Source organism: Haliotis cracherodii, unplaced genomic scaffold (genome assembly GCF_022045235.1).
Source record: "Haliotis cracherodii isolate W230 unplaced genomic scaffold, xgHalCrac1.p SCAF_5, whole genome shotgun sequence".
Taxonomy (NCBI): domain Eukaryota; kingdom Metazoa; phylum Mollusca; class Gastropoda; order Lepetellida; family Haliotidae; genus Haliotis; species Haliotis cracherodii.
The window spans coordinates 44,467,411-44,492,581 of record NW_027266308.1 but is presented as its reverse complement, the minus strand read 5'-3'; the positions used below and the strand labels follow the sequence as shown (position 1 = coordinate 44,492,581).

General features: G+C 37.8%; 2 protein-coding genes across 2 annotated transcripts; one reads left to right on the top strand and one right to left on the bottom strand.

Moving 5' to 3' along the window:
- Positions 1-267: 267 nt before the first annotated feature.
- Positions 268-12,910, bottom strand: LOC139442721 (histone acetyltransferase KAT5-like). The gene is made up of 12 exons (XM_071223601.1): positions 12,885-12,910; positions 12,720-12,777; positions 12,294-12,362; positions 12,001-12,161; positions 11,607-11,816; positions 11,036-11,191; positions 10,621-10,704; positions 9,627-9,716; positions 9,253-9,393; positions 8,604-8,697; positions 7,347-7,509; positions 268-5,642 (listed from the first exon to the last, which is right to left on the bottom strand). The coding sequence occupies exons 1-12, from the start codon at positions 12,906-12,908 to the stop codon at positions 5,426-5,428; spliced, it is 1,467 nt and encodes a 488-aa protein (XP_071079702.1). The 5' UTR covers positions 12,909-12,910; the 3' UTR covers positions 268-5,425.
- Positions 12,911-13,182: 272 nt separating this feature from the next.
- Positions 13,183-24,943, top strand: LOC139443507 (DNA-directed RNA polymerase III subunit RPC6-like). The gene is made up of 9 exons (XM_071224496.1): positions 13,183-13,260; positions 15,546-15,663; positions 16,549-16,616; positions 18,059-18,126; positions 18,721-18,833; positions 20,882-21,025; positions 22,808-22,915; positions 24,339-24,524; positions 24,841-24,943. The coding sequence occupies exons 1-9, from the start codon at positions 13,208-13,210 to the stop codon at positions 24,916-24,918; spliced, it is 936 nt and encodes a 311-aa protein (XP_071080597.1). The 5' UTR covers positions 13,183-13,207; the 3' UTR covers positions 24,919-24,943.
- The last annotated feature ends 228 nt before the right edge of the window (positions 24,944-25,171 follow it).

Here is a 25,171-nt window from a genome sequence, read left to right as displayed (position 1 = left end):
CTGAAGACCCAGGTTCAATGTCCCACATGAGTAAGGTGTGTGAAGCCCATTTCTGGTGTCCCTTGCTGATGTGCTTGAAAATTGGCCTAAAACTCGACTCTTATACGATGAAAAGGCTGTAACCTTCAGCTGCATTTAACTGAAAGCACAAGATGTCTGTGACACAGGGTTTCTTCTCATCCAAAATAACCAATGTATAACAAAACGGCTGAGTAACTGTTAAGACAGTTTTATTTGACATGATAGTTGACAAAAAATGATCACTCTCTCACTCTTCATGATACAACTATCAAGCTCTCACGTCACACACAAACCACGCAATCAGAACACTTCCTGAGGTGGCTCTACCATGACTATACATTGTCCAGCTACATAGTCAGCACTTGGCCAGCCTTGCTCCTCCTTAGAAGGCTAGAAACTTGGAACTACAGGGGTTACAACATATGTGGAGTTGTAACTTTCAATTGTTATTGGTACTTAAAGCAACCAAACCTTTAGCAGAAGGTTAGGTTAATATTTAGTTACCTTGGCCTATCAATACAGTCATGCAGTCTTATATACTACACAAAAGAAGTTAAGAATCACCTGGTTCTTTCATATTACTATAGTTAATCTATCATGTCATGACAGATTAACTTTTCCATTATGAAAGAATCGAGTGATCCTTAACTTCTTTTGAGTAGTATATATAATTCCGCTTCTAGTGGTTACGTTGGGGTGGAGTTTGACAGAATATGGCAAGTGAACACTTTCATCACTGGCGATTTCTATTGGTCACAACTCTAGTCAGGAAGTGATTGTAGATAACACATCGGGGATATTCCAAGCGGAAACTGCAGACATATTGCCAGTAGAGTATATCTCAGAATCTTTAGAGAATTATTTTAATTGTGTTAATTCTGAGTGCATACAATGGAGAATACTTTGTTGATGAAAATATGTGGGAGGTTGTCTGAATGGTCTACCTTAATACAGCAGTCAAAACAACAGCATCTATCCGTTAATGTTGTGAGTTGGAAAGCAACAGTGAAGCCAATCACATTCTAAGACAACACATGGAAAATGTTTTTGAATAATGGACAAGAAAACTGAACCATTTTTAAAACTGACACATTCACTCCTTATGCATAAGAGGGTGAGATGCTTTGAGCAAATATCAGCTGGTTCAGGTTACCATAGTTACAACAAATTATTACTTAACTCTTTGGTCAAGGGGCTCAGAGATATATAAAAAAAACCGAGGATAAAAGGCTAAGTTTTCATCCCAGCACCATTTAGGGTGTAATGATTTGAATGTTTACTGACTGCATAACGTCCACTTACAAATGGTAGGACATTGCAGTTTATGAATTAGAAATGAAATTGATGAGACACAAAATATAAAGATACCTAATTTTTTTTCTACATATTACTAAAGAATCTGTTCTGAAGAAAAGATGATCCATTATACATATAGATGCAGAAGTTGTGCAATTTGTTCCTAGAATGAGGTACACCACAATTTTAATATACAAAGGATGTATAGAGCCTGTTAGTGTTGCTTCACATGTAACTGGTTTGGCTACAACATACGACACACACCTGCAGTACAACACCCAAATATTGCTGTGTTTCTCGCCTTTCACCGTGATGCATTGTGAGAGAATCACCAAGGTTTCAGTCTTCCACATCCCTTGAATAACTTCATCACATGTCACTGACAAAAATACAATTTGTTACCTAGTAACCATGACGATTTAACTGTTAGTGATCAGTTGAATCTGGACCTTGCAGATTCAAGTTAGCTTGCCAACAATGACCAAAAGGTATATCTCTGTCAATCTCAGCCAGAGCGATAAACAGTCATGATACAATGCATAAGATAATTTGTTCATGAAATGCTAGCTTGTACTGAGAAAAACCCTTTCAGTTTCACCATAACAATGGCAAACAAAAGGTCATGTCTGTCCAACAGAATCCCTTTCCAAAACACTATCGGGAAAGCTAGAAAAATGCTTTTTGACATTTAAATAAATAAAGCATTTCAGACATTCTACAATTGAAATGTTGAGTTACTATCAGTCAATCTACCTGAAGTTTGAACTATTTCATTGTCAATATATTCTATCTGCAATTTCACAGGAGAAAAAATTGCACTAAAAAAAAAGAAAAAAGAAAGTGGCGAGGTCCAGTGACCGAAAGCTGAAAGACTTCGGACATATGCAAATGCAACCTATTTTCAGTAGTAATTAACACTTCATTAAATGTCTTATTCACAAAAATAAAATACTATAATATAAACAATCGCCATGCATGTATTTTGGCAAAACACTCCCATGATGGGTCGGGACAGGTGTTAGTTGATCATTAAATATATTTTAAGAATACTCTTTTCAATACGAAAGGCTAGATTAGGTAGATTTGCTTTATTTTGACATATTTTGACATATTTTTTATAGCCTATAAATCTTATTCATCAAACATTTTTCTAGCATTTCCAACAGTACTTTAGTACCAAATGTCAGTGTCCTGTAACTTCAAGACATCAATAAAACATGAGATTGAAGATAGTACTTAAAATCAACCCGAAATGCCTGACCTGAGTGTTGACCCCATCAGTCAATGGATCCTTTATCAGTAATTCAATTTGAAATGTTAATAACTTTGGATACACATTTGGTAGATCTATAGTCTACGGTTTATGCAGATTGTAGACATTATCCAGTGTTTCAAGCACCCGTATTGAAGACAAAGAATACACCATTGCATCAATCTGCAGAATAACGATACATCAAATTTCAAACATTTAATAGATATACTAACTAAAGCAATTTGCTAAGTAAAATCCTGGTTAGGAACAAAAGAACAGCGGCAAGCTTTCTGCTTCTATTTACTCCCTTTAACATGGCTGTGCCATTTTCATGAAATGTATGCACTAAAGAAGACTTGTCAATGGAATTCAAGGACTTTACAAGCACTTTCCCCCAAACCTCAGAATAAAGGCTTAGGAAGTCTTGTGAATGAAAATATGTTTCAAACAGTGCACTCTGGCCACACACATGAAAGAGCCAAGTATACAACTCAAAGAAGATGTGAGTAAGTGAGTGTGTTGGGTTTAACGCCGCTTTTAACATTATTCCAGTCATATCGCGGCGTGTCAGCTTAATGTGGGAGGAAAGCCCGAAGTGATGCAGGTTTCAGACGTTTACCACTTTGGTGAAACCCACGAGCACGGGTATGGAGCTGACAAACCTAGAAACATAATTGGGGCGAACCGGGATTTGAACCCACAATCATAGGTTTCTGGCATGCCCAAGGGATGCAACTCTGCACAGCGAATCGCGGCACCTTAGACGACTGGGCCACCCGTGCCCCCAGAGAAGATAAGAACACCTGATTATTTCACATTACTATAATTAATCTGTCATTGTATGACAGATTAACTAAAGTAATATGAAAGAATTGGGTGGTCCCTTACTTCTTTTGAGTGGTGTACATAGTGAATCTTATCTGCCGAGTTTAATTTTGTTGTGATACACTAATGAAGAGATTCAGCCATAAAATAACTGGGCAAGTACCACATACAACAAAGCATGTGAAAATATATCCATGTTTCTTTCCAATAACTCTAAAAAAGTGACATTTGTTTTAACACCCGCTGGCCCTGTCATATATCAACCTCCCAAAATGGTTGTTACAAAAAATGCTTTCTAACGTAAAAAAACCATATAGGTTGTTATAAATGAACACATTTACTTTTTCATTGATGATACTGTGCTAGACATTTAGATTCATGAGGTGATCAGTAAGAAATCTTATGAACAATTCAAGGTCATTGGTGAGGAAGAGGAAGACCTGCCATTTTGAAAATAGATAAGCACTTCGAAAGCTCAATTCAAATTGACTCCACTGTTTGTGCATATGCAAGGGAGCTGAAACTAACTCTTGTCTGTTAGTTGTTTAGCTTCACACTCAGCAATATTCCAGCTTAATAATCAAATCTGGCCCAGACAATCCAGTGCTTGACACTGTATATTGATGGACGCAACTGGGATACAATGACATGCATCAACCAAGTAAGCGAGTCTGACCACCAGAACTGAAGCTATCAAATAGGGAAGCAACTTAAAAGTAGTTTTATCATTGAATCTATCTGAATCAATCTATCTGAAGTACTAACGTTCCAGTTGAAAAATGGGTACCAGGTAGTTTCCAATAAAAAGGGAGTTCAGTTAATTTATCTTTAAATTAATATGATTGCAAGTTGAGACATGCTTGTTCAGCATATTCACCTGCACAACTAAATGCTCTGCATAAAGAGGGACAATTTTAAATACTTATGGTATGGGCTGATATGACGAAAGTTCATCTGATCACAAACTCACAAATTCTCCTGTTTGGTCTCACTCATGGATCATGCCAATCAAGAGACAAATGCAACAAAAATCCTTAAAAGTAAACCCTAACTAACAATAAATAAAACTGCTAGCATGTATATTTATATAATATAGTATATTATTATGGTTATGAAAGTTTGATACAGTTAACTATTTTGTACAATGGTATACTACACCATCTTTTGTAAACAACAAACAGGTTAAGGTTAAACAATTGTTTGTAAAACAATTATTATGAAACCATAAGCACCCTTTAAAAACGTTTGAGGTCCATAAAATTTAAGAAGAAAAAAATGAAAATGTGTGAAATAAGACTTGAATTAAGACCAGCAACTTACTGGTAAACCGTACACCAACGCAGGTTTGCTTGACATGTATTAATGTAAGCAGAGTTAGCTCCCCTTGGTGGCTCGCCTGTCTTGGGAGGCTCGCTTGGGTTTCGCGCTCGTTTCGAGGGTTGCCACTAAATGTCATCAAGTGTGAGCCTGTGTCCTGTTGATGTGTGACAAGTGTATAGTTTCTTCTAACCTAACTGGCGCTACTGGGACGAAGTTGTGAGAGCCACTTGTAAAATGACAATGGTGTACCAGTAATTCCTCTGAACGGGTATGACCTGAATATATATCAAACTACATGATATTGGAATGAGATGACAGACACATATTACCCCCCAAAAAAGTCAGAATGAAAATGGTAGAAAAAAGTTTGTATCACAGACTATTGCTGAAAAAAGAGAAAAGAAAATTTTAAGAAAAACAAAAAGAAGCACTTGTTCATTGAACTGAGTTTTCCCACACAATTCCAATCTGAATCATCAGGCAATTGTCCATGGCATTGGCTGCAACACACCAGGATCTATTGATGAAGGTTTGCTGAGAAGGTGACCATGTGAGCAGCATATTGGACTCATCTCTCTGTCGTTGGTATTCTTGACTTTTGGACATATATTCATGGTATAAGTTGCCTTCTGGAAGAGGCTGGTTTAAGTACTTTCAAGTAACTAGACTGCTAGAAGGATGGGTTATTTGATAGTCTATCTCTTCCTATAGTCACCACTTCCCTCGTTTACTCCAGTCTTTGGGCTGCCAGTGGAGGCATTTTGAGTCAATACGGATCTTTCTACGAGCCATTGCACGATTATGAGAGTCCATTAGTTCATTTGATATTGTGATGATATACTGTCCTTTGTAATAGTTGATGAGATTCAAATGTTGGAGTGTTGATATAACATCTTCTTTCTTGATGCTGGTCATTTCCGAAATTTCACTGTAAGAAACAATACAGGATGTTATCAGAGTGAGTGAGTGAGTGAGTGACAAACACTCACAGTAAGATGTGTTTGTTTGTTTGTTGTTCAATGCCACACTCAGCAATATTCCAGCTATATGACGACAAAGTGTAAAAATCAAGTCTGGACAAAAAAACCAGGGATTGACATCATGAGCATCGATCCACGCAATTGGAATCGATATGCATCAACCAAGTCAGCGAGTCTGATCACCTGATCCTGTTAGTCACCTCTTACGACAAGCATATTCGCTGTAATTAACAAGACACGATGTTATCAGACGGATGAAGAGTGAGTGAGTGGGTGGATGAGTAAGTGGGTGGGTGAGCGAGATGTTGCTTGCAACAATACATATATACATCATGCATGGATCAGACTATCTCACTGACAGATCGAGTGTTTTACATTGGTCAGTGTATTGCACTTATCGTGACGACTTTGAGACAGGTTTGCAGCCTCTTACAACAGTCTTTCAGTTACACCACGGCATGAAGTGGGAGGAAAGCCCTGGAGTACTGGAGGTTAATCTACGTTTACCACTTTGAAACCATAAGCAGATATGGTTTCATCTTCCTGATCTTTACAGACTATAAAAGTCCAGGATTTGCAAAGCATGTGTACTGTCAACTGAGCGTCGACAAATATTTTCCAAATCTTTTCATTTTTTTAATCAAGGTGATTTGATTCACTACAGGAGGCAAAACCTGTTTCATTACAACATCGAACTTGATTATCGATCAGATCGTCTTGACTGGATGCGGTCATTTTGTTTAAAGCAAATGCAAATGAGATGAGAGGTGGAATCTCATTGGTCAATAGGAGGGACATAGAAGGGACATAACTCGTAATAGCCAATAAAATCCAGCCTATTTCGGCAAGGGTGGAGACCGGACTTTTATTGTCAGTTAACTCCCTTGCTTGGGGAAGATGATATGGTTCAAACAAACCTTGTGTCTAATAACTGAATCCGGAATCTGAATCCACAGCTAATCCTGGCACGACTAAGGGATGCAACAGATCACAGCAAATTACCGCACATTAGACCACTGAACCAATTGTGGAAGTACTGGACCAAACAAACCCATTATGACATGTATCAGCAAGGTCACTACTGTTTTTAAATGGTGCTCACTAGGGCTAGAACAAGTCCAAGTTTATTACCCGGGTAGCCTACCCCCTATTACCCGACCATACCCGGGTATCCACTGTGGGTACAAAATGTCCGATTGGGAATAGTTTGACCGTAGCCCTGGCAAGATTTATTTAGATACACACATCAAACGATTTTTTCATGCACAAACTGAAGTTGACTGAAGCTTCATCTTTATTCAAACATACAAAAGTCAGAAAGAAATGCAAACATTAGTGACCTTTAGTGTACCCATGGAGTTCCAGACAATTTTGTCATTAAATGATTTATCACATGACTAACCATGGGTACATGCGAAAACCTAACTAAACAATAAACTGACCGGGTAATAGTATCATGTGCAATGATTCATAGCCTCTTTTCATAATGAAAATTTAAGTGTAGGATTTCTTATATACATTTCTCTGAAAGACTAATTTCAGTGGAAGAAAGGAATATCTTACTATCAGGATTTTTCAGTTTGAAACTCCACTGTACAATCAAGACAAAAGCATGCATCATAGCACCTGAGACAATGAGTACAGCAACTTACTTGATGGTAATGAGAGGTCTCTCGCCAGTTTCATTCGGTTTGAGATTCAGCAGTATTTCCAGAATGGTCTGTGACCAATAGCTGCGATATGACAGAAGGCCTAAGTCAGAGAGAGGCTTCTCTGGGGAACCCGTTTTGCCCTCACCTTTAGAGAGTTCATAACCTGTAAACAGACAATAACACTTTCACAGATCATATCACAGAACCAGACCTTTCCAAATCTTGTTACATAGTGCTGTAAAACAGGATACCTTAAATACCGGTACTTGTAGACTTGAAGAAGGCTCAGAACAATTTTTTTTCCTCACACAATTGAATATGGATGACGAAAAATATAAAAACATCACAGCCTTCATTTAATTGATTATGGACAACTTGTCACCAACCAGACCAATCCCAGATCAACTTGATAACAAAATTAAAATGAGCCCTGTGAGGATCTGGTTACAAATTACGTCAACCTATGTACTGTTGAAGTGGTTCACTATTTGTTTGCAAACTGTCAACAAGAACTGATTGTCTTGGCATGGAAAGCATTTTATCGGTGCTGTTGACAATGTTTCCCAAATCACAAATTATTTGCCATGCATGTGTGACCTCTCTAATTTTCTTTATGAAAATAAGGTCGGCAGCTTCTTTAATTATCAAATAACAAGGCAAAAAGTGAGCAGGTCTCACTAATACCCCCGACTTCGACTCCAACATATTTCTAAGTTGAAAAACATGAAAAAGGTAATAATTTGAAAGAATCCATGAAGTAGTTTTCTAGTTATAGGTCGCACAAATGCTTCAGTAAAAGACTCTCATTTAGAAAAATAGGTGTATATGTTCAGAAAATCCAAATATTGAAGACAAACTTTGCACTGCACCTCTTCTATTGGTATAGAAATTTTAACCCCAATTTGAAAAGAATCCATGCAGTAGTTTTTTAATTCCTAGGTCGCACAAATAATTAAGTCAAGAAATTCTAAGTAAGAGAATGTCCTCGGAAGGGCAGAATTCCTAGGTTCAACTATAACAATATAAAATATAATAAAGTAATTGAAAGACATTTTATAACATAATCAGTAATATTTCATCTTTATCAAATGAGACACGCCAAAGACCCAATTTGTGAAACCCATTTCTGGTGTCCCCCGCCGTGATATTGCTGGAATATTGCTAAAAGCGGCGTAAAACCATACTCACTCACTCACTTGATCAAATGAAGGAATAAAATTTGTGGTATTCTGCTGCTTTTCACAGTAAAGTACTTACTAAATTCTATCAGCAGTTTTCCGTACCCTTTCCTCTGATAAGGTGGTAATGTGAGAATACAAGCTACATTATAATCTTCTGTGGATTCTTTCTCCTGTAAAATAAAGTAGTAACATGTCAAATAATTCACATGACATGGTATGATTTCTATTCATATGATGTGATGATAACAAGGAGCACCATCTTTTAATGTCTTTCTATTTGCTTGAAGTATTTAATAAGAATGTTTTTTTCAGAAGATACTATTCTATAAAATATTCTGTCCACAACCTTTCAAAAGTTGGTGTGGGAGGGCAGCCATTCTTTACTAATTAGAAAAGTTTGCTACATTGCTGTAGAATTGCCATTTTGTCTCAAAGCAGAATAAAACACTAATGTGATGTTTCAGGGGCATGGGTATATTTCTGATATAGTGCCGAGAACTAACTTGTATATATCAGCTTTCAATATAAAATTACTTTAGCAACCCATTCTTGTCATAACAGACTTGCTGACTTGGTGTATGTCATTGTATCCCATCGATGATCATGATGTCATTGACTGGATTGTCTGGTTCAGACTAGATTATTTACAGACCGTCACATGGGTTGAATACTGCAGAGTGTGGCATTAAACAACAAACAAACAATACATAATTGCCAGAACCCACCTTGGAGAAGTAGCCTACTAAGTGGTAGCCCCTGTTGTCCATCTCACACATACAGTAGAAGAGGAATGGATCCGTGTCATAGTACAATGTTTTGTGATCTAAGAACAGCTTGGCCAGGAGACACAAATTTTGAGCGTATGCCTGGAAAATAAGAATGACACATTGACCCTCTACAACATAGGTCTTTCTAATACCAGTAATACAGTCAGCTAGCAACACATGACAATTTGAAGCACAGCTTTCACTTTCTGAATACTAATATTTGAAAATAATTTAAGACTGTTTCCATTTCATAAGACAGTGTTAAACAATCTTTGCCGTTAAGTTTTTAAGCAGTTAGATCAGACTTATTAAGAAAAATATATCACACTTACTTTGTTTTTCCTTCCATCTATTTCAAAGAAAGAGATTTCACCTTTTCTATAAATTTCATTTCCAGGCGGATGCCTAAGTAAACATTTGGCCTGCAATTACAAAATTACATTCATTTTGACATTCATTATGTTAGTATACTTACCCTGACACAACATGATGCAATTTCCTTCACTTCGATCATATAACAGAACACAAAACCTGCCTCTTCCTCATCTCTGATGGCTGTTACCAGTCAGAGTTATCTGTCCTTCATCTAACATGCAGAGCTATGCTTTATGGTCAGGTACCTCCGACGCTTCTGATACGTGACCCATGGCAGATCAGAAGTTCAAGTCAAGAGCCCAACAATCACTCAGAATATTTTTTGACAACACGAGCAAGTCACATCATTCATAAACAAGAGCTCAACAATCCATCATGAGGTTGTTGAGACAATCTTAGTCACCCAGTCGAAGATGATTGAAGTGAAAACGGAAATTGCAGTTTGCTGCGTCAGGATAAGAAATAATTTGCAAGTGTTGACATTCTCTGTGAATGAGCGAGTGAATGTTTCTTTGTCCTATTTTTGAGAGGTTAGTGACTTGTTCCCCTTTGATGTAGTGGGCACAGCAGATGGTTGGATGATCGCATCAAAAAGTAGGAGAGATATGGAATTTTATAATGGAAAAAAATGTAGACAATGGACATCAACTGTTTTTATGTTGGTAAGAATATTTAGGAAATACCAAAATTATCCCCCCCTCACCCCCTCCAAACATGGACTTAACCAACATTGCCAAGACCGCATTGTATTCTGGGAGTCATCATTATATAACGGTAAATATCCTTAAAGAGGCTGTAAATAATGTTGATATCTCATATAAGAAACAAACCACTCGTGGTTGTAGTTTCATCGAACTTGTGCCCCTCATGGTTTATTATCCCTGCAGTGTTTTATGATACGAAAAACAACTCCCCCCTCCTCATTGGTTATTTCTTTATTAATCTACTTACCAAATGTCTTTCTAAACATTTGTTGCTTTTCAAGTATTTGAGGCAGTATTCACAGATATAAACAATAGGTGTCTGTGTGAGTTCCTGTGAAATGAAGAAAACATGAATTCATAAAAAAACCACTTTGCTACATTTGGACACATGGTTTCCAAAAATAACATTCACTTTATAATAACACAAAATTGTCAACAAGTTCATCAGCTTTCATTGCTTTTATCACTCATAAACACTGATACAATTGATTAACATGAACATAGGGAATGCATTTTCGTAATCTTGACAACATTAATGATGCTAATAGTTTTTAAAAATTAATATTTTTGAAATGATCCTACTTTTTTTAAACTAGTAGGCTTGCACGGCCCCATCATTTCACTGACTAGATAGATAAAATTGGGCTCTAGGCAATATATACCTGTGGGTATGGAGAAAAGTACCAAGGTTTGATGCGGTAGCGACCAAGTTCTATAAGATCAACATTTTTCATCCGTGTAACAATATCATCGTGATGTGCGACCATGCTGCCTGTCTGTCTTGGCATCTTTGGGAGTGCATCCTGTGAGTCGGGTTGCTGGAAAATGACATATTAACAAATATGAAATCTGATTGTTGGCAACATGTTGGTTAAGCTCCACCTTTTATAAGTGATTGAATATTGTGAGTACTCTTCCTGATGCAGTTATCAAATTTGTGCACTTGATATATAATCAATAGCATAAATCTAGTTTTAATAGAATTTAGCAAAGACATTTTGGTTTTGATTAAAAATATGCTACTTTTATCAACATGGTTGAGGTTACCTGAAACTACAAAAAGTACAAAAAGTGAAACCTGTGGTTACATTTAGTGTATTTCAAATTAATGGTTGACAGTAACTAGTAGGGAAATAGTTATTTCTGAAGTGTTATTTTTTCAAGACTATCAATTTGTAATGCATACATTTGACAAAAATGAATAAAATTAATGTTCGAGTATGAAAGAATTACTAGTGCATCTTCTTCTGCCTTTCTCTTTCTGGCTGCTGTTGCTGCTTGTGTTTTCTTCATGCCACCCGTGCTGCACATTGCACCACTAGGAGATGGAACTGCCAGGTTGATCGTCAGTCCAGTCATCCCTCCTAATCCAGCACCTAGGCCAGCACCCAGACCACCTAACCCGCCAACAAGCCCACCACTGTTTGAGGTACCATTTTGTACCTGGGGTGAGATATAACAAAATCATTCAATTCTGTTATCTAAATGCATTTAGTTTGTCATCATCTGAAGAGACAAAATATAACTTAAATTATCCTTTTTTCAAGGAAAAGTGATAAAGTGAATTTATTTTGTGTTATTTATTAGAAAATATGAATAAGGAAGTCCATAAAACTTATGTACTTACAACAGGAGTGACAACGTCCCGCTCTGGGCTACAGGGGCGAGATCCACCATTGGCCAGTTTTTGGAAATCCTTCTTAGGTGTTTTGGCATCTTTCTTCGGTTGTTCCAACTTACTGATGTCCATCCTCTCTTCTGGCACCCACTCATCAAGTCGTTTATTAACTAAACAAAGAGAATGAGAATTAAATATAAACACAAAACTATGATTATAAGCATTTTGTTCATTCTTAATGAATAGCAAACAGAAAATTAATAAAACTAAAGAAATTGACTGACAGTATCAAAAATACTTACAATCTTCATAGTGAATGTAGTACAAAGGTTTTCCCTGGACATCTTTTTTACTGAGGATTTCTGCAATATCTGCAAAATAACATGATTAGATATTCATGTCAAATACTATGACATCAACAATATTGTCAAGAAGTGAAAATAGAAGTCTATTTGTTGACAGGTAACTTGCACTGAAAGATGAGAGTTGCTTCCCCTGATGATAAAGGGAGTTAATAAAATATCTTGTACACACATTCCAGCTCCACTTTAAACATACAATAAATAATGCACCTACTCTCTATCAAAATAATATTAAAAATACCCCAATAGAATATCTCCATTCAACATGACAGTAATTCAATTAACAAAATGAATTAACCGGTATCCCAATCTTGGTGTTGTTAAATGCCAGCAGGTGGCGCTCGGTATTACTTTCTCTTTACTTACGCCAACCATCGCCGTTTTTTAGAAGCACGGGCAATCTGCAACCCTCAGTTATCTCAGGCTGCAAAGAATGAAAGACAAACAATGTACTCTTTTCGTCAATCTCAAGAAAATCATGATAAACATACCTTTTAACTGAAATTTACGCAGAACTTCTCACAAACGTACCTGTGCTTCCGCCATAATCGTCATGATTAGCCTCGCACTGAATTTCAAACAACGAAACAAAGAGGCTATAAAACTCTTTTAGAAAGAAATATCTATTGAAACTTCATAATAGATCCAAGCACATAATAAAAATATATTGGATCTATTTATAGAAATAAGTGATAGTCATCCAGCTTATATATAACCAACAGCAATTAGGCCATGATTTGTTCCGATATGAACAGCAGACATAAACTTCCGGAATTTCCTCACCGGTTCAAGCTCTTGCGTGCAACTATCAAAGAAGGTTTTGCCTATTTGTTTTGTTGTACATTAAATGACACATGGCGTCGGCGGTGAAACAAGAACCAGTAGAAGAAATTGATTTAGAGACAAGGTATTAATTCATTTTGTTTTGTTGTCGGTTGTTGATATAGTTAGCAGCTGGTTTGCGCTAGGCAAGCATGGATAGAAATGAGAAAATGCTCTTGAGTCCTCGCATTTGATTGAATGATGTTTACTGAAACCCTTCAACTTGCAAATTCGTCTGCGTGTGTAAATGTGTATGTACAATTACGTTGTGTAGTATACAGCAAGTACGTGTACGTAGTATTTTTTTTGTGACAATGAAGTTCAGTTCATACACTCAAAATAGCAACCACCCCTACTTTTCAGGCAAATTGCATATAATACAACAATTGCTAGTCCCAGCGTGCATGTTTCATGGCATAAACCCTATACCTCTGTAATCGTCATCATTCACTTGATGCTCAGTAAATGACCTTTTTATAAGTATAATTAGTGCCGGAACAACTCAGATTACCTGACAAAAACCATGCAAAGATAACACATATGCATGTGAGGGATTCCTGCATGTGAGGGATTCAAGGATATATTAATCAGTGGTTCGCATTTGGCATTTCTTGTGTCTGGGGTAATTATTTAATTTAACATTTTAAGACTGGGTTATAAATCCCAGTCAGATATTATGAATGTATTATATGTTATGTAATATGCATGTGGCAGCACAGTAATAGACTCAAAGAGCAGATGTGAGTTGAGTCATGAAACGCCTATTACATCACATATATTTCACACACAGCTGCAATACATACATCCCTGAAATACGCATACATTTTAACATCAACTTACAACTTGTCTTTGTCTCGAAGATAAATGGTCAAGATGAAAACAAGCAAAATGGATCAGGTGCCAAAATGAACTGTGACATCATAGAGGAAAATGTATTTTCTTCATTTTTGGCAAGCTATTTTTTCTATCGAATGTATAACGTTATACATACTATAGCACTTCAAAATGTGTTTCCGTAACCAAATATATTTTTATCGATCAGATATTAGGCAGCATTTTGTTTTCGCACAGTTTCTGAAAAGCTTTTAAATAAAACTACTTATATCGGTGTAGGATAATAAGTGGAGACATTTGTTGATTCAGAAACCCATGCTTGCCGTAAAAGGCAACTATGCTTGTCATAAAAGGCGACTAACGGGATTGGGTGGTCAGGCTCGCTGACTTGGTTGATGCATGTCATTGATTCCAATTGCGTGGATCGATGTTCATGACGTAAATCACTGGATTGTCTGGTCCAGACTCGATTATTTACAGACCGCCGTCATATAGCTTGAATATTGCTGAGCACGGTGTAAAACATCAAAACAAACAAACAAAATCATATGACATCTTTTTGTAACATTTGACTATTATATTGCTTTCTTTGGACCTTTATTTCAATTTTGTATTTGTTTATCCAGCTTCTGTTTGTTTTGTATGTTGACCTTTATGAGAAACATTTAATACTTTATTAATAACAATTTGACTAGTTTTGCATACTTTTAAACTTTATTTCAGCTTCATACTTTTTTACCAGCATCCATTTGTGTTTTGTATTTTGACCTTTATTAGTAACATTTAATTCTTTATTCATAACATTTGACTATTATTGCATACTTTTGCCTTTATTTCAACTTTGAATTTTTTTATCGAATGGCTGCCCATAGCTCTCCGATAGCTGTCGCTTTGTGCAGTACAGCAACAATAGTGCCGAACACAAGTCAAACCAGTCAAGATTATAGTCCATGATAAGAAAATTTTGAATCCTATAAGAAAAAGCTGATCCATATTTCAATACTTACAAAGCTGGAGTGTTGTTTCCCTTCAGATAACCCTGAAACTCGAAAAAAATCTTCAAAAAAAGGACCCCACATTACATGCATATGGATTCCGTTACCAATGTCCAAAGACTGGCAAGTTTGCCGTTTATTGAAGTGCCTAGATGCCTGTTGTCTGGCTAAATGTCTGGCTAAGATTATTAGTCTTTATTATATTGTTACAGTACAATCATGTTGACATTCTTTTCATAGAAAAATATATTTGATTAGCCCCATTATGGGAAGCTGAAACCTCTGATGTGCCTGAACAGAAGGTGACTGAGGTACAACATTTGCAACAGTGCTTACTTGCGGTATAACGATTGCAGCAACAGCTATACTAATGTAAAAGTTAAAATGTCCAAAAGTCCCATGTAAGATTTGTCATTGAATTGTGACTGACTTTTGTCTCCTATGTTCTGAAGTAACTGACTGACTTGGTATTTTCATGATATCTGTAATGCACTTTTGATTGAGCAGCTCAACTACCATGGTAACCTGGATATGTTTTCAGGATCCTTCTTCTCTGTCAGTCTCACCCTGAAGGAATTGATGATGCAACAATTCAGGCTGACATGCCTCAGTTTGAGGTGAAGCAGAGAGTCACAGCCATCAACCGGCTGCTGTCAACTGTAAGTACGAGGCCAGGTTTGCCAATGATAAAACAAAGATGAGGCCAAAAAGATAGAAAGAAACAGGGCATATATCAGGTCGGCCTGTAAATTATCAAGTCGGAGAAATATGTGCTTGCATGAGCAGTGCTACATGTCATCAGGGTATGGTGACACACACTCTATCACATCACACACTGTGGCCACCAGTCAAGATGTTCTTATGACTAGCACTGGGGTAATAGGGATCTAGTCTTCCCCTGACTTCCCATATGGGTATTTCATTAAGATGATCTTATGACAAGCACTGGGGTACTTGGGATCTAGTCTTCTCCTGATTTCCTGTATGGGTATTTCATTAAGATGTTCTTATGACAAGCACTGGGGTACCAGGGATCTAGTCGTCCCCTGACTTCCCCTAACTTACCATATGGGTATTTCATTAAGATGAACTTATGACAAGCACTGGGGTACTTGGGATCTAGTCTTCCCCTGACTTCCCATATGGGTATTTCATTAAGATGGTCTTATGACAAGCACTGGGGTACCAGGGATCTAGTCATCCCCTAACTTCCCATATGGGTATTTCATTAAGATGATCTTATGACAAGCACTGGGGTGCCAGGGATCTAGTCATCCCCTGACTTCGCATGACTTCCCATATGGGTATTTCATTAAGATGATCTTATGACATGCACTGGGGTACCAGGGATCTAGTCATCCCCTAACTTCCCATATGGGCATTTCATTAAGATGCCTTGAAGCATGATACTAGTCAATATTTTTCAAAGACTTTTATGTATAATATGATTTATTGCTCAATGTTTATTGCTAAAAGACAACATTTTATGTCCTCAACCTTCTTTCACCGTTTATAAAAAGAAAATCTACTTGTCTCTTATGCAGGGTCGCATTGACTTGTTGAAGAGTGGTTCCAAGTTAGTATACAGGTTGAAAGATCCAGAAGCTGCTAAGTGAGTACATTCCTTATCTGAAATGACAGCGTTTTCCCAACTTAGAGACATCATTTTTTCCATGTCATAATCATGATAATGTTGGTAAAACAATTGCTGTTGAAGATACATTATTCGTTTTTATATATTCCATATTTTGAGTTATATTGGATAGCTGGAAACAAATCCTTAATATATGATATGATATTTGATACCTGGCACTAGGTAAGATATGAGGCACTTCCAGCATAGGTATTGACTGAAATAGATTCTTGGAAACAGATCACAACAAGAATCCCTGGGAGTTGAGGTGTCATTATGCAAATAGTGCCATTAACCGGCCTCTAGGAATAAATCTGAGTGCAAAGATGTGACAGCATGTGCAAAGAAAATTTCCATCTGTATTATGAGATACAAAAATGCAATAGAATAAATCATTCACCTTTTACAGGCCTCAAAGTTGCGACTAAAACGTCAGCCAATGCGAAATGGAAAAAAAACCTTGTAGCCATATGGTAAAAATTTAAACTTTGAGGCCTGTTTTATGGACGTGAGTATTTCAGACCTTAGTCCTATTTATTGAGGTTTCACTCAAAGTCACTAAACATTTGTAAGTTCCTCCTTAGCCATGCTTTTCAGTCATCCAAACTCTAGTCATGTATTTTCAAGTCTTTATTTTGTTTAGAAAATAGTGCCTTTTTACTATCAAGCTTACATGAATTCCTTTGAGACCCAAGGCTCTTTTATACATAAAAGCCTAAAGAATTTAAGAATTAGATAAATAAAGATATACAATATTTTTTGTTAAACAGATCTGCCAACATCTGTACTTCAGATGCATGCAATTTATTTTTGAGCAGAGAAAAATCCAATTAAAAGCTAAACACCACTCATTCCATTTTATGTTTTGAGATAAACCTAAGGCTTCATGAAATGATACCTGTATAGTGAACAGTGTGCACGAGGTGATTGCATCAAGTGAATGAGTGTTTGTTGTTTAACACTGGACTCAGCAATGTCCCAGCTATATGATGACGGTCTGTAAATAATCAAGTGTGGACCAGACAGTCCAGTGATTGTAATCTTCAGCATCAATCTACGCACATGGGATATGATGACATGTCAGTGAACCTGACCACCCAATCCCGTTTGTCGCCACTTACGACAAGCATGGGTTGCTGAAGACCAATTCTAGCTTGGATCGTCACAGGACAGTGCAGCAACCTGGTCTCAAAAGGGGATCGGGTGGACAGGCTCGCTGACTTGTTTGATGCATATAATCGTATCTTAATAGTGTATCCTAAAATGCTCATGATGTCAATCACTGGATTGTCAGGTTCAGACTCGATTACTTACAGACCGCTATCATGTAGCTGGAATATAGCTGAGGGCAGCGTTAAACAACAAACAAACAAACAAATGAAGACAGAACAGTGAATGATAGTGTGTTCTGCTTGTGGCAGTCAGGTGAAAGGCGCAGACCACCAGGAGAAGCTGGTCTACCAGATCATCAAGGAGGCTGGAAACAAAGGTGACTTGCCATTATACATTGCAAGATAGAAATGTTGCTTTATTCAAGTGTGCCATATACCAACAATGAGAATACTTTTAATTTATCTTCAAACTAGGGAAATTCATTTCACCACAAGCGAAATAGTAAGCGGTAATTGAGAACGTTTGCCCCCTTGCTGTTCATTGTGATTGATAATACACTTTTAAATTTCTGAGTCCACATTTTGTGAATCATGCTGTTATTTTAGCGTGTTTATTTTTCATTGGGTTTTTCAAGTTTACTCATGTTAAAGTACATTCATCACTGGCCTTATGTTTGATTAAAAAATTGAACATGTAATTTCTAAGTGAGCCTATTGGCACATATGATGTGTGTATAATGGAGTATGCCTTCTTGGATCAATGTCAGTTTAGACACACTTTCAAGGTTTTGTTTAAAGCATTTGTCTTCAAATGATAACATCTGACCCTTTTTTTGAGACCAACACATTTAGAGCCTTCTTACGACTCCGATGTTGGTTAAGAGTCAACTCTGTGTATGTGATGCATGACTAAGAGTAGCAAACTGCTGATGTTTGTGTCACTGCACCACTACATGTCTTGTATTTTGCAGGAATATGGATCAGGGATATCCGATACAAGAGCAATCTGTTAATGACCCAACTCAACAAAATCCTAAAAAACTTAGAAAGCAAAAAGGTGATCAAAGCTGTCAAGTCTGTAGCAGTAAGTAAATCATCGATTATACTGCAAAGTTAACCCTAGACAGTTATCGTTGAAAAGGCTTTTGAGAGGCAAGATATTTTTCGACAGCATGATAGATCCTTGCTGCCCAACAAATGTTTCCAAAGGTACTTGGGTTAGTGACTGATAGTGAGTGAGTGAGTGAGTGAGTGAGTGTTTTATGCCTCTTACAGCAATATTTCAGCAATATCACGGCCAGGAACACCAGAAATGGGCTTCATACATTTTACCCGTGTGGGGAATTGAACCAAGGTCTTCGGCATGATGAGTGAATGTTTTAACAACTAGAGTCTCCCCCACTGCCCCTATTGACCATGAAGCAGAATTGAGTGAATTTTTGTATATATTATTTATATCGTATTTGATAATTGGTCGCAATCTCTTCCGGTCAACTTTCCGGCCAACTCAGAAAAACTAGCATCGGAGAGAAGCTGTCTATTGTTTGGTACGCGAGGGGTCATCTCAACACGGCAACTCGCAAAAATATCTTGTCGCAGTATTGTCTTTGGCGTGGTATTCGCAATATTTTAACGGCGCAGAAATAAAGCTGTTTACAGTATTATTTATATCATAGGTCTTTCACTAAATGTGAGGTTGTGTGTGGTAGTCGGCAATAGTGTGTGGTAGTCAGTTTACTCCCTTGACTCAGGAAGATGGTGCTTGTCCAGCAGATCCATTTCAGTTGGCGCTTTCGACAAGCATAGGTAACGGGGGCCAATTCCATACCAGAATCCCCACAGATGAAAGCACATACAACAATCTATTACACACAATATGTCTGGTCACACATGGAAGCCCTCACTCACTCCAGCAAGCATGGGGGGCGGTCGGGTAGCCTAGTGGTTACAGCGTTCGCTCGTCACGCCGAAGACCCGGGTTCGAATCCCAACATGGGTACAATGAGTGAAGCCCATTTCTGGCGTCCCCTGGCGTGATATTGCTGGAATATTGCTAAAAGTGGCGTAAAACCAAACTCACTCACTCACTCCAGCAAGCATGGAGTACTTTAAACTGGAGCAGTCTCCATATATTATAATATCATGTAAATAACGGACCACATAACCTTCACCAAACAAACAAACAAAATTAATTATAACTTGAAACATTGTTTCCAGAGGTTTTCATGCATTTGGAACACACCAGGGAAGAATATAGCTCAGACTCTTTAAATTTATTTTAAAAAATCATATTGGAAACAAGGGATGCTTATCATCTGGGGGTACTTGAGACCTAAATGAAAAAAAAGTGAAAGATAAAATTGGTGCATTTTATACATGATCATACGTTAATTTCCATGTTGATAGGTTGATCTCTCATTCTGGTTAGCAGGTTTGTTTTTTTCCAATTAAACCAGATCAGTCTCCTTTCTTGTTTTTTAATGTTCAATTTTTTAACTCTACCACTAGAGATGTAGTTATGTTCTAACATGGTTAATCATGTTAATAGTGACCCGTCTGTCCAAAAAAGACCTGGATCTTTTTGTATCTTTGGATTGATTTGTTTTCTCCTTGATTCTGAAGTGGCCTGTATTCAAACCTTCCTGTGTACAAAACACCTGTACAAGATAAAAACTTGTCCTGCTATGATGATATTTTTGTTACAATGCTAGTGAAAGCCTCCATGGTCTAATGGTAGAGCGTCCGGCGGAGAGAGGAAGGTCCGGGGTTCGATCCCCGACCGCGTCATACCTAAAGACGTTAAAAGATGGTACTTGTTGTTACCCTGTCTGGCGCTCTGCATTAAGGGGCTAAAACAAGGACTGGTCGGCTCGGAGTCAGTATACTGTGTCTGAGTGGGTTATTCATATTAAACTGCGACATGGTATCTCAGTGAGCTAGCACTATAAATCGGCATCAGTCCGGACTATTACAAGCAGCCACACACATGCATACACGTCGCTATATAAGTGCAATAATCTTGGACACGACGTTAAACCCCATTTCACCTCACCTCACCTACAATGCTAGTGATCTGTCTGATTGGTTGGTTACTTGGACAGTTGAATATGATGCCTCTATTGTGTAACGCAGGCCTCCAAGAAGAAGGTGTACATGCTTTACAACCTGGAACCAGACCGGACAGTGACTGGTGGGGCGTGGTACAGTGATCAGGACTTCGAGGCCGAGTTTGTGGAGGTCCTCAACCAACAGTGTTACAAATATCTGGATCAGAAGGTAGGCGGTCCTTGTGTTCATCAAATGATCAAATAACTTGGTTCCCTTGTAAAGTAAAAGGAGAAGTTAAAATTACTCTCTACATCGGTGCACCGGTGCATCGATATGATACATGTTACGATTTTGTCTATATCGATACAAGATAATACACTGGCTGCTTGCTAATATTTACCACTCGTTTAATGACCCCCCAGTGTTTTTGTCTGTATCGATACAAGATGATACACTTGCTGCTTGCTAATACTTACTACTCGTTTAATGACCCCCCAGTGTTTTTGTCTGGGAGTTATTACAAAAAGGTATGGTAATAAGCGCTCAAGTTCACTTATAAAAATAGCCGCTTTTAACATGTGTCTAGAGTTAGCTTTTCCTTTTGAACCAGCTCTGAAATATTAAAAGTCAGGAAGTTTGATTTGACGTAAGTATTCATATCGTGATACGTATCGCATCATGACCTTTGTATCGTGACCTTGTTGTATCGTTTCACCCCCACCCCCTACAGTATGTCATAAGGACCCTCTAACTTGACCCTTTAAATCCATACACTACAGATGTGTCTTGGATGTAGGCTAACACAACACATGAAATTGTAAGTGATGTTTGACACAAAATGTTTGGCAATACCTCTTTATTAATGTTAGTGTGTATCAATCTTGTGTTTTGACAAATAGCTCAGACTAAGCAGTTGTTAGGCAATGCTCAACCGCTAGGATGTGATCTTTGAAACTGTGTTCATGCCCATCTGTGGCATGTTGTTTGTAGTTGGTTGTTTAACACCACACTCCAGCTATATGACAGCGTCATGTAAATATGTCTGGACCAGACAATGAGCCATTTATATTATGAGCAATGGTCCACACCTTTGAGGTACAATGACCATTCGTGACCAACTCAGGTTATTCCGTGACAAGCCGAAGAGCGACTCGTGCCCCTCGTGGCCATTTTTGTGACCGGGTTCCGTCTTAGCGCAAACGGGCATACCTTAAACAATTGTCAATTCGTTGCGTAATGGTTCACATATTTCCCCATATATTATATATATTTCAGATGCTATTTAAAGCACATGGGGACGTGCGGAATTACACAGTATGATTGAACACATTTAACTGTGTCTTGGGTATATTTTTAGATGCAAGACATGTGTAATATCAAAAATTATTTCTGACGGATTCTTTGACGAAGTACTTGAAATCATACGTGCATTCTGATTGGTTTGTCGTGTTTTCGCACATAACATTCATCGATATGGGGACGAGTCTTCTTGCAGGTTACGGAAAGGGGCGAGTTGTGACGAATGGTATAATGACATGCAAAATACCAGGTCACTGAGCATTACCACCTGATCCATTCGCTCGCCTCTTACAACCATCATAGGTTGCTGGGGTTTCACCTGGATTCCACACAGGTAGTTTAAGGTTTAATTGTGTTTTTAAATTATCAGGTGTGTAACACATTCTACTTTAGAAACAGTTTTCCTTGTGAGCTTAAGTAGTTTAAGAATGTCTTGTCATGCAGTATTCCGACCAAGGTAGAAGTGCAGTGTTCAAGACTAAGAGGGGACCGTAGAGGTTATTTCAATAGTATTTGAATCGTGGGACCCTCAATTTTTCAACATTAAACATTGGGGTTATGACAACATACCCTTGCCTTTAATGGTTAGTTTGGAACACTGAATGGGGTACACGTGATGAAGGAATGAGTATCTACCTAAACAGTTGTTTGATGATTGTTTGTCAACATGAAATAATCAGTGATGTTAAGTGTGTGTGATTTGTCTTGCAGGCGGCCCAAGCTAGAGAATCTCAGATTGACCCTATAGCTCAGAAAAATGGTGCCTTTGCTCCCTCTAAAGATGTTTGGAAGTTCATATCAGAACTTGGAATAAGCAAAGTAAGATGTACTTAATTCATTATGTCAGGGAATAGTCATTGCTGGTTCTTGGCTGTTGTCCTAAGTGCATGTTTAATATGTTAGTCTTTGTTTCAAAATGAATGGGAGTGTATGCTGCAATCAGATTTGTTGAAAAATGTTGATAAATGGGATTCAAAGTTTAGATATCTCCTGGATGCTTCACTGAGGATGAATACTTTTCTTGACAAGCATCATGACCTAAGTTTGAGATCTGCGACAAACATACCACATCCAATATCAATGATATAGATAAAGATATCAGAGCATGATATTGAATCAACGAGTGGGAGTTGTTTATCGTACAATAGAAGACTGCAGGGAGAATAAACAAGGAGGGGCGCATTATGTAGGACTCTTCTTCATTTCTAGCTGAAAGTTTATTTATGTGTCTATTCTATTCAATATACCATATTCGACGTAATAAGCGCCCACAGTGATATTTGCTAATATATTGGCTAGTGAACAATCCCAATTAGCACCTCTTCTGATGGATCAATGTACACAAGACTTATTTATACGCATATAATACGCACTTGTGTGTTATATGCACCCTTACTTGTGGGCAATTAAATTTTGGAAAAATATAGGTCATACATAAAAATTTCAGGCTGTCAGCATAAACCCTGAAATGTATCTTTCAACTGTTTTTTTCCACCAAAATTATATTCTAATAAGAGCCCCCTATTTCTAATTTTGAGAGCGCCCTGGGCGCTTATTACGTCGAATACAGTATTGAGGATGTGATTAACGAGATCTATGTACAACCTGCATTGAGAAGTGGCATTTTAATTGGTTCTTGATTTCAAGCTCACATTCTCTGCTGGACATTGTTGGTCCAGGGTATTCCATAATAGAATTGAGATATAATATACAGGATAATAGAGGATGTAGAATGGGTGACAGCCTCAAAATGCAGCGACATCCAGTCTTTCTAGACAAGTCTTGAGGACAAGTGGAAACCTAATTTCACTTGTCCTTAAGAGCTTGTAGCTAGTCCTGCTTGAACAAGATAAAAATGTTTACTATGTTTTACATTGTCAAGTTTTATTTTGTTCAAATTTGTAGCAAGGTTGAAGTATTGAGACCTTGTTCAGAATTATAGCCCTAGTCACTCGTCAATGAGCACTACCAACATTGGATTTTCAATGTTTCCTCAGCACAATTTAGTAGTCTTGGACCAGTGGACTAGCGTGAATTTCAAAGACTGTGTGTTTGCTGACTCATCGATTTTCTATTTCCTCGGGGCAGTCAGGTAGCCGAGTGGTTAAGCGGTCTCGTCACGCAAATGACCCGGGTTTGATTCCTGACATGGGTACAATGTGTGAAGCCCATTTTTGGTATCCCCTGTCGTAATATTGCTCGAATATTGCTAAAAATGGCACTCTCTATTTTTCTCACCTAGGTCCAACTGTCCGTGGAGGACATTGAGACTATTCTTGACACTCTGATTTATGACGGCAAGGTGGAACGTACTATAGTGGCTGGACAAGGGACATCAGGGGACAGCGGTCAACTGAGACTGTACCGAGCCGTTAAACCGGTCATCCAACCCACAGGACTTGTGAGGATACCCTGTGGAACATGTCCAGTAAGTTGCTATCTGCCATCCTCCACGGCTGTCCAGTGAGAATTAACACATTGGATCCACTTGGCATATAGCAGGGTTCTCATGTATGGGTTCAATGGATAAAAAAGGAGTTTATGGGAGAGAATAAGTGCAACTTTTGTAGGTTACAAATTTTTACCGCTTTGGTGAAATCAAAAAGAACATATTGAATTTCAAAGCTACAACTTAACAAAATGAAGTAAGCAGGAAGTGTTCCTTTCGTCATTGTGAATATACTTAGATAAACATGATGAAGATTATATGAATTTTAAACTTGATGTCTATTTCTGTATTCCAGGTGTTTGAGCAGTGTCACGATGGAGGAATTGTCTCCCCTCAGACATGCGTCTACATGAAGGAGTGGTTGGACATATGACAGGCAGTGTTTTGTATATTTTGTAAATAAACAATGAGATTTAGTAATACATGGTGTGATGTTTCATTTCGTATCAAATAGCATGCCCAGAATATTCTCTCACAAAACAACCTACAGGTATATGTTGGGAGCAAGAAACGACAGATCTGGTGTTTTGTTTTGTAAAGAAACTGGAAGCACAATAAACAATCCATTGTAGTCTCCAATCAGATTTTACCACCTCCAGTCTGATATGCTGGTGTTATTTCCATAA

What these genes read in the sequence shown, in the direction of transcription:
- LOC139442721 (XM_071223601.1), bottom strand. Translation starts at nt 12,908, where the DNA reads ATGACGATTATGGCGGAAGCACAG. An exon ending in TAGATGGAAGGAAAAACAAA is followed by an intron (nt 9,394 to 9,626) that starts GTAAGTGTGATA and finishes CTTATTTTCCAG; the next exon opens with GCATACGCTCAAAATTTGTG. An exon ending in TAGTAGGCTACTTCTCCAAG is followed by an intron (nt 8,698 to 9,252) that starts GTGGGTTCTGGC and finishes TTTATTTTACAG; the next exon opens with GAGAAAGAATCCACAGAAGA.
- LOC139443507 (XM_071224496.1), top strand. Translation starts at nt 13,208, where the DNA reads ATGGCGTCGGCGGTGAAACAAGAACCAGTAGAAGAAATTGATTTAGAG. An exon ending in AAAGATCCAGAAGCTGCTAA is followed by an intron (nt 16,617 to 18,058) that starts GTGAGTACATTC and finishes TGCTTGTGGCAG; the next exon opens with TCAGGTGAAAGGCGCAGACC. An exon ending in ACAAATATCTGGATCAGAAG is followed by an intron (nt 21,026 to 22,807) that starts GTAGGCGGTCCT and finishes TTTGTCTTGCAG; the next exon opens with GCGGCCCAAGCTAGAGAATC.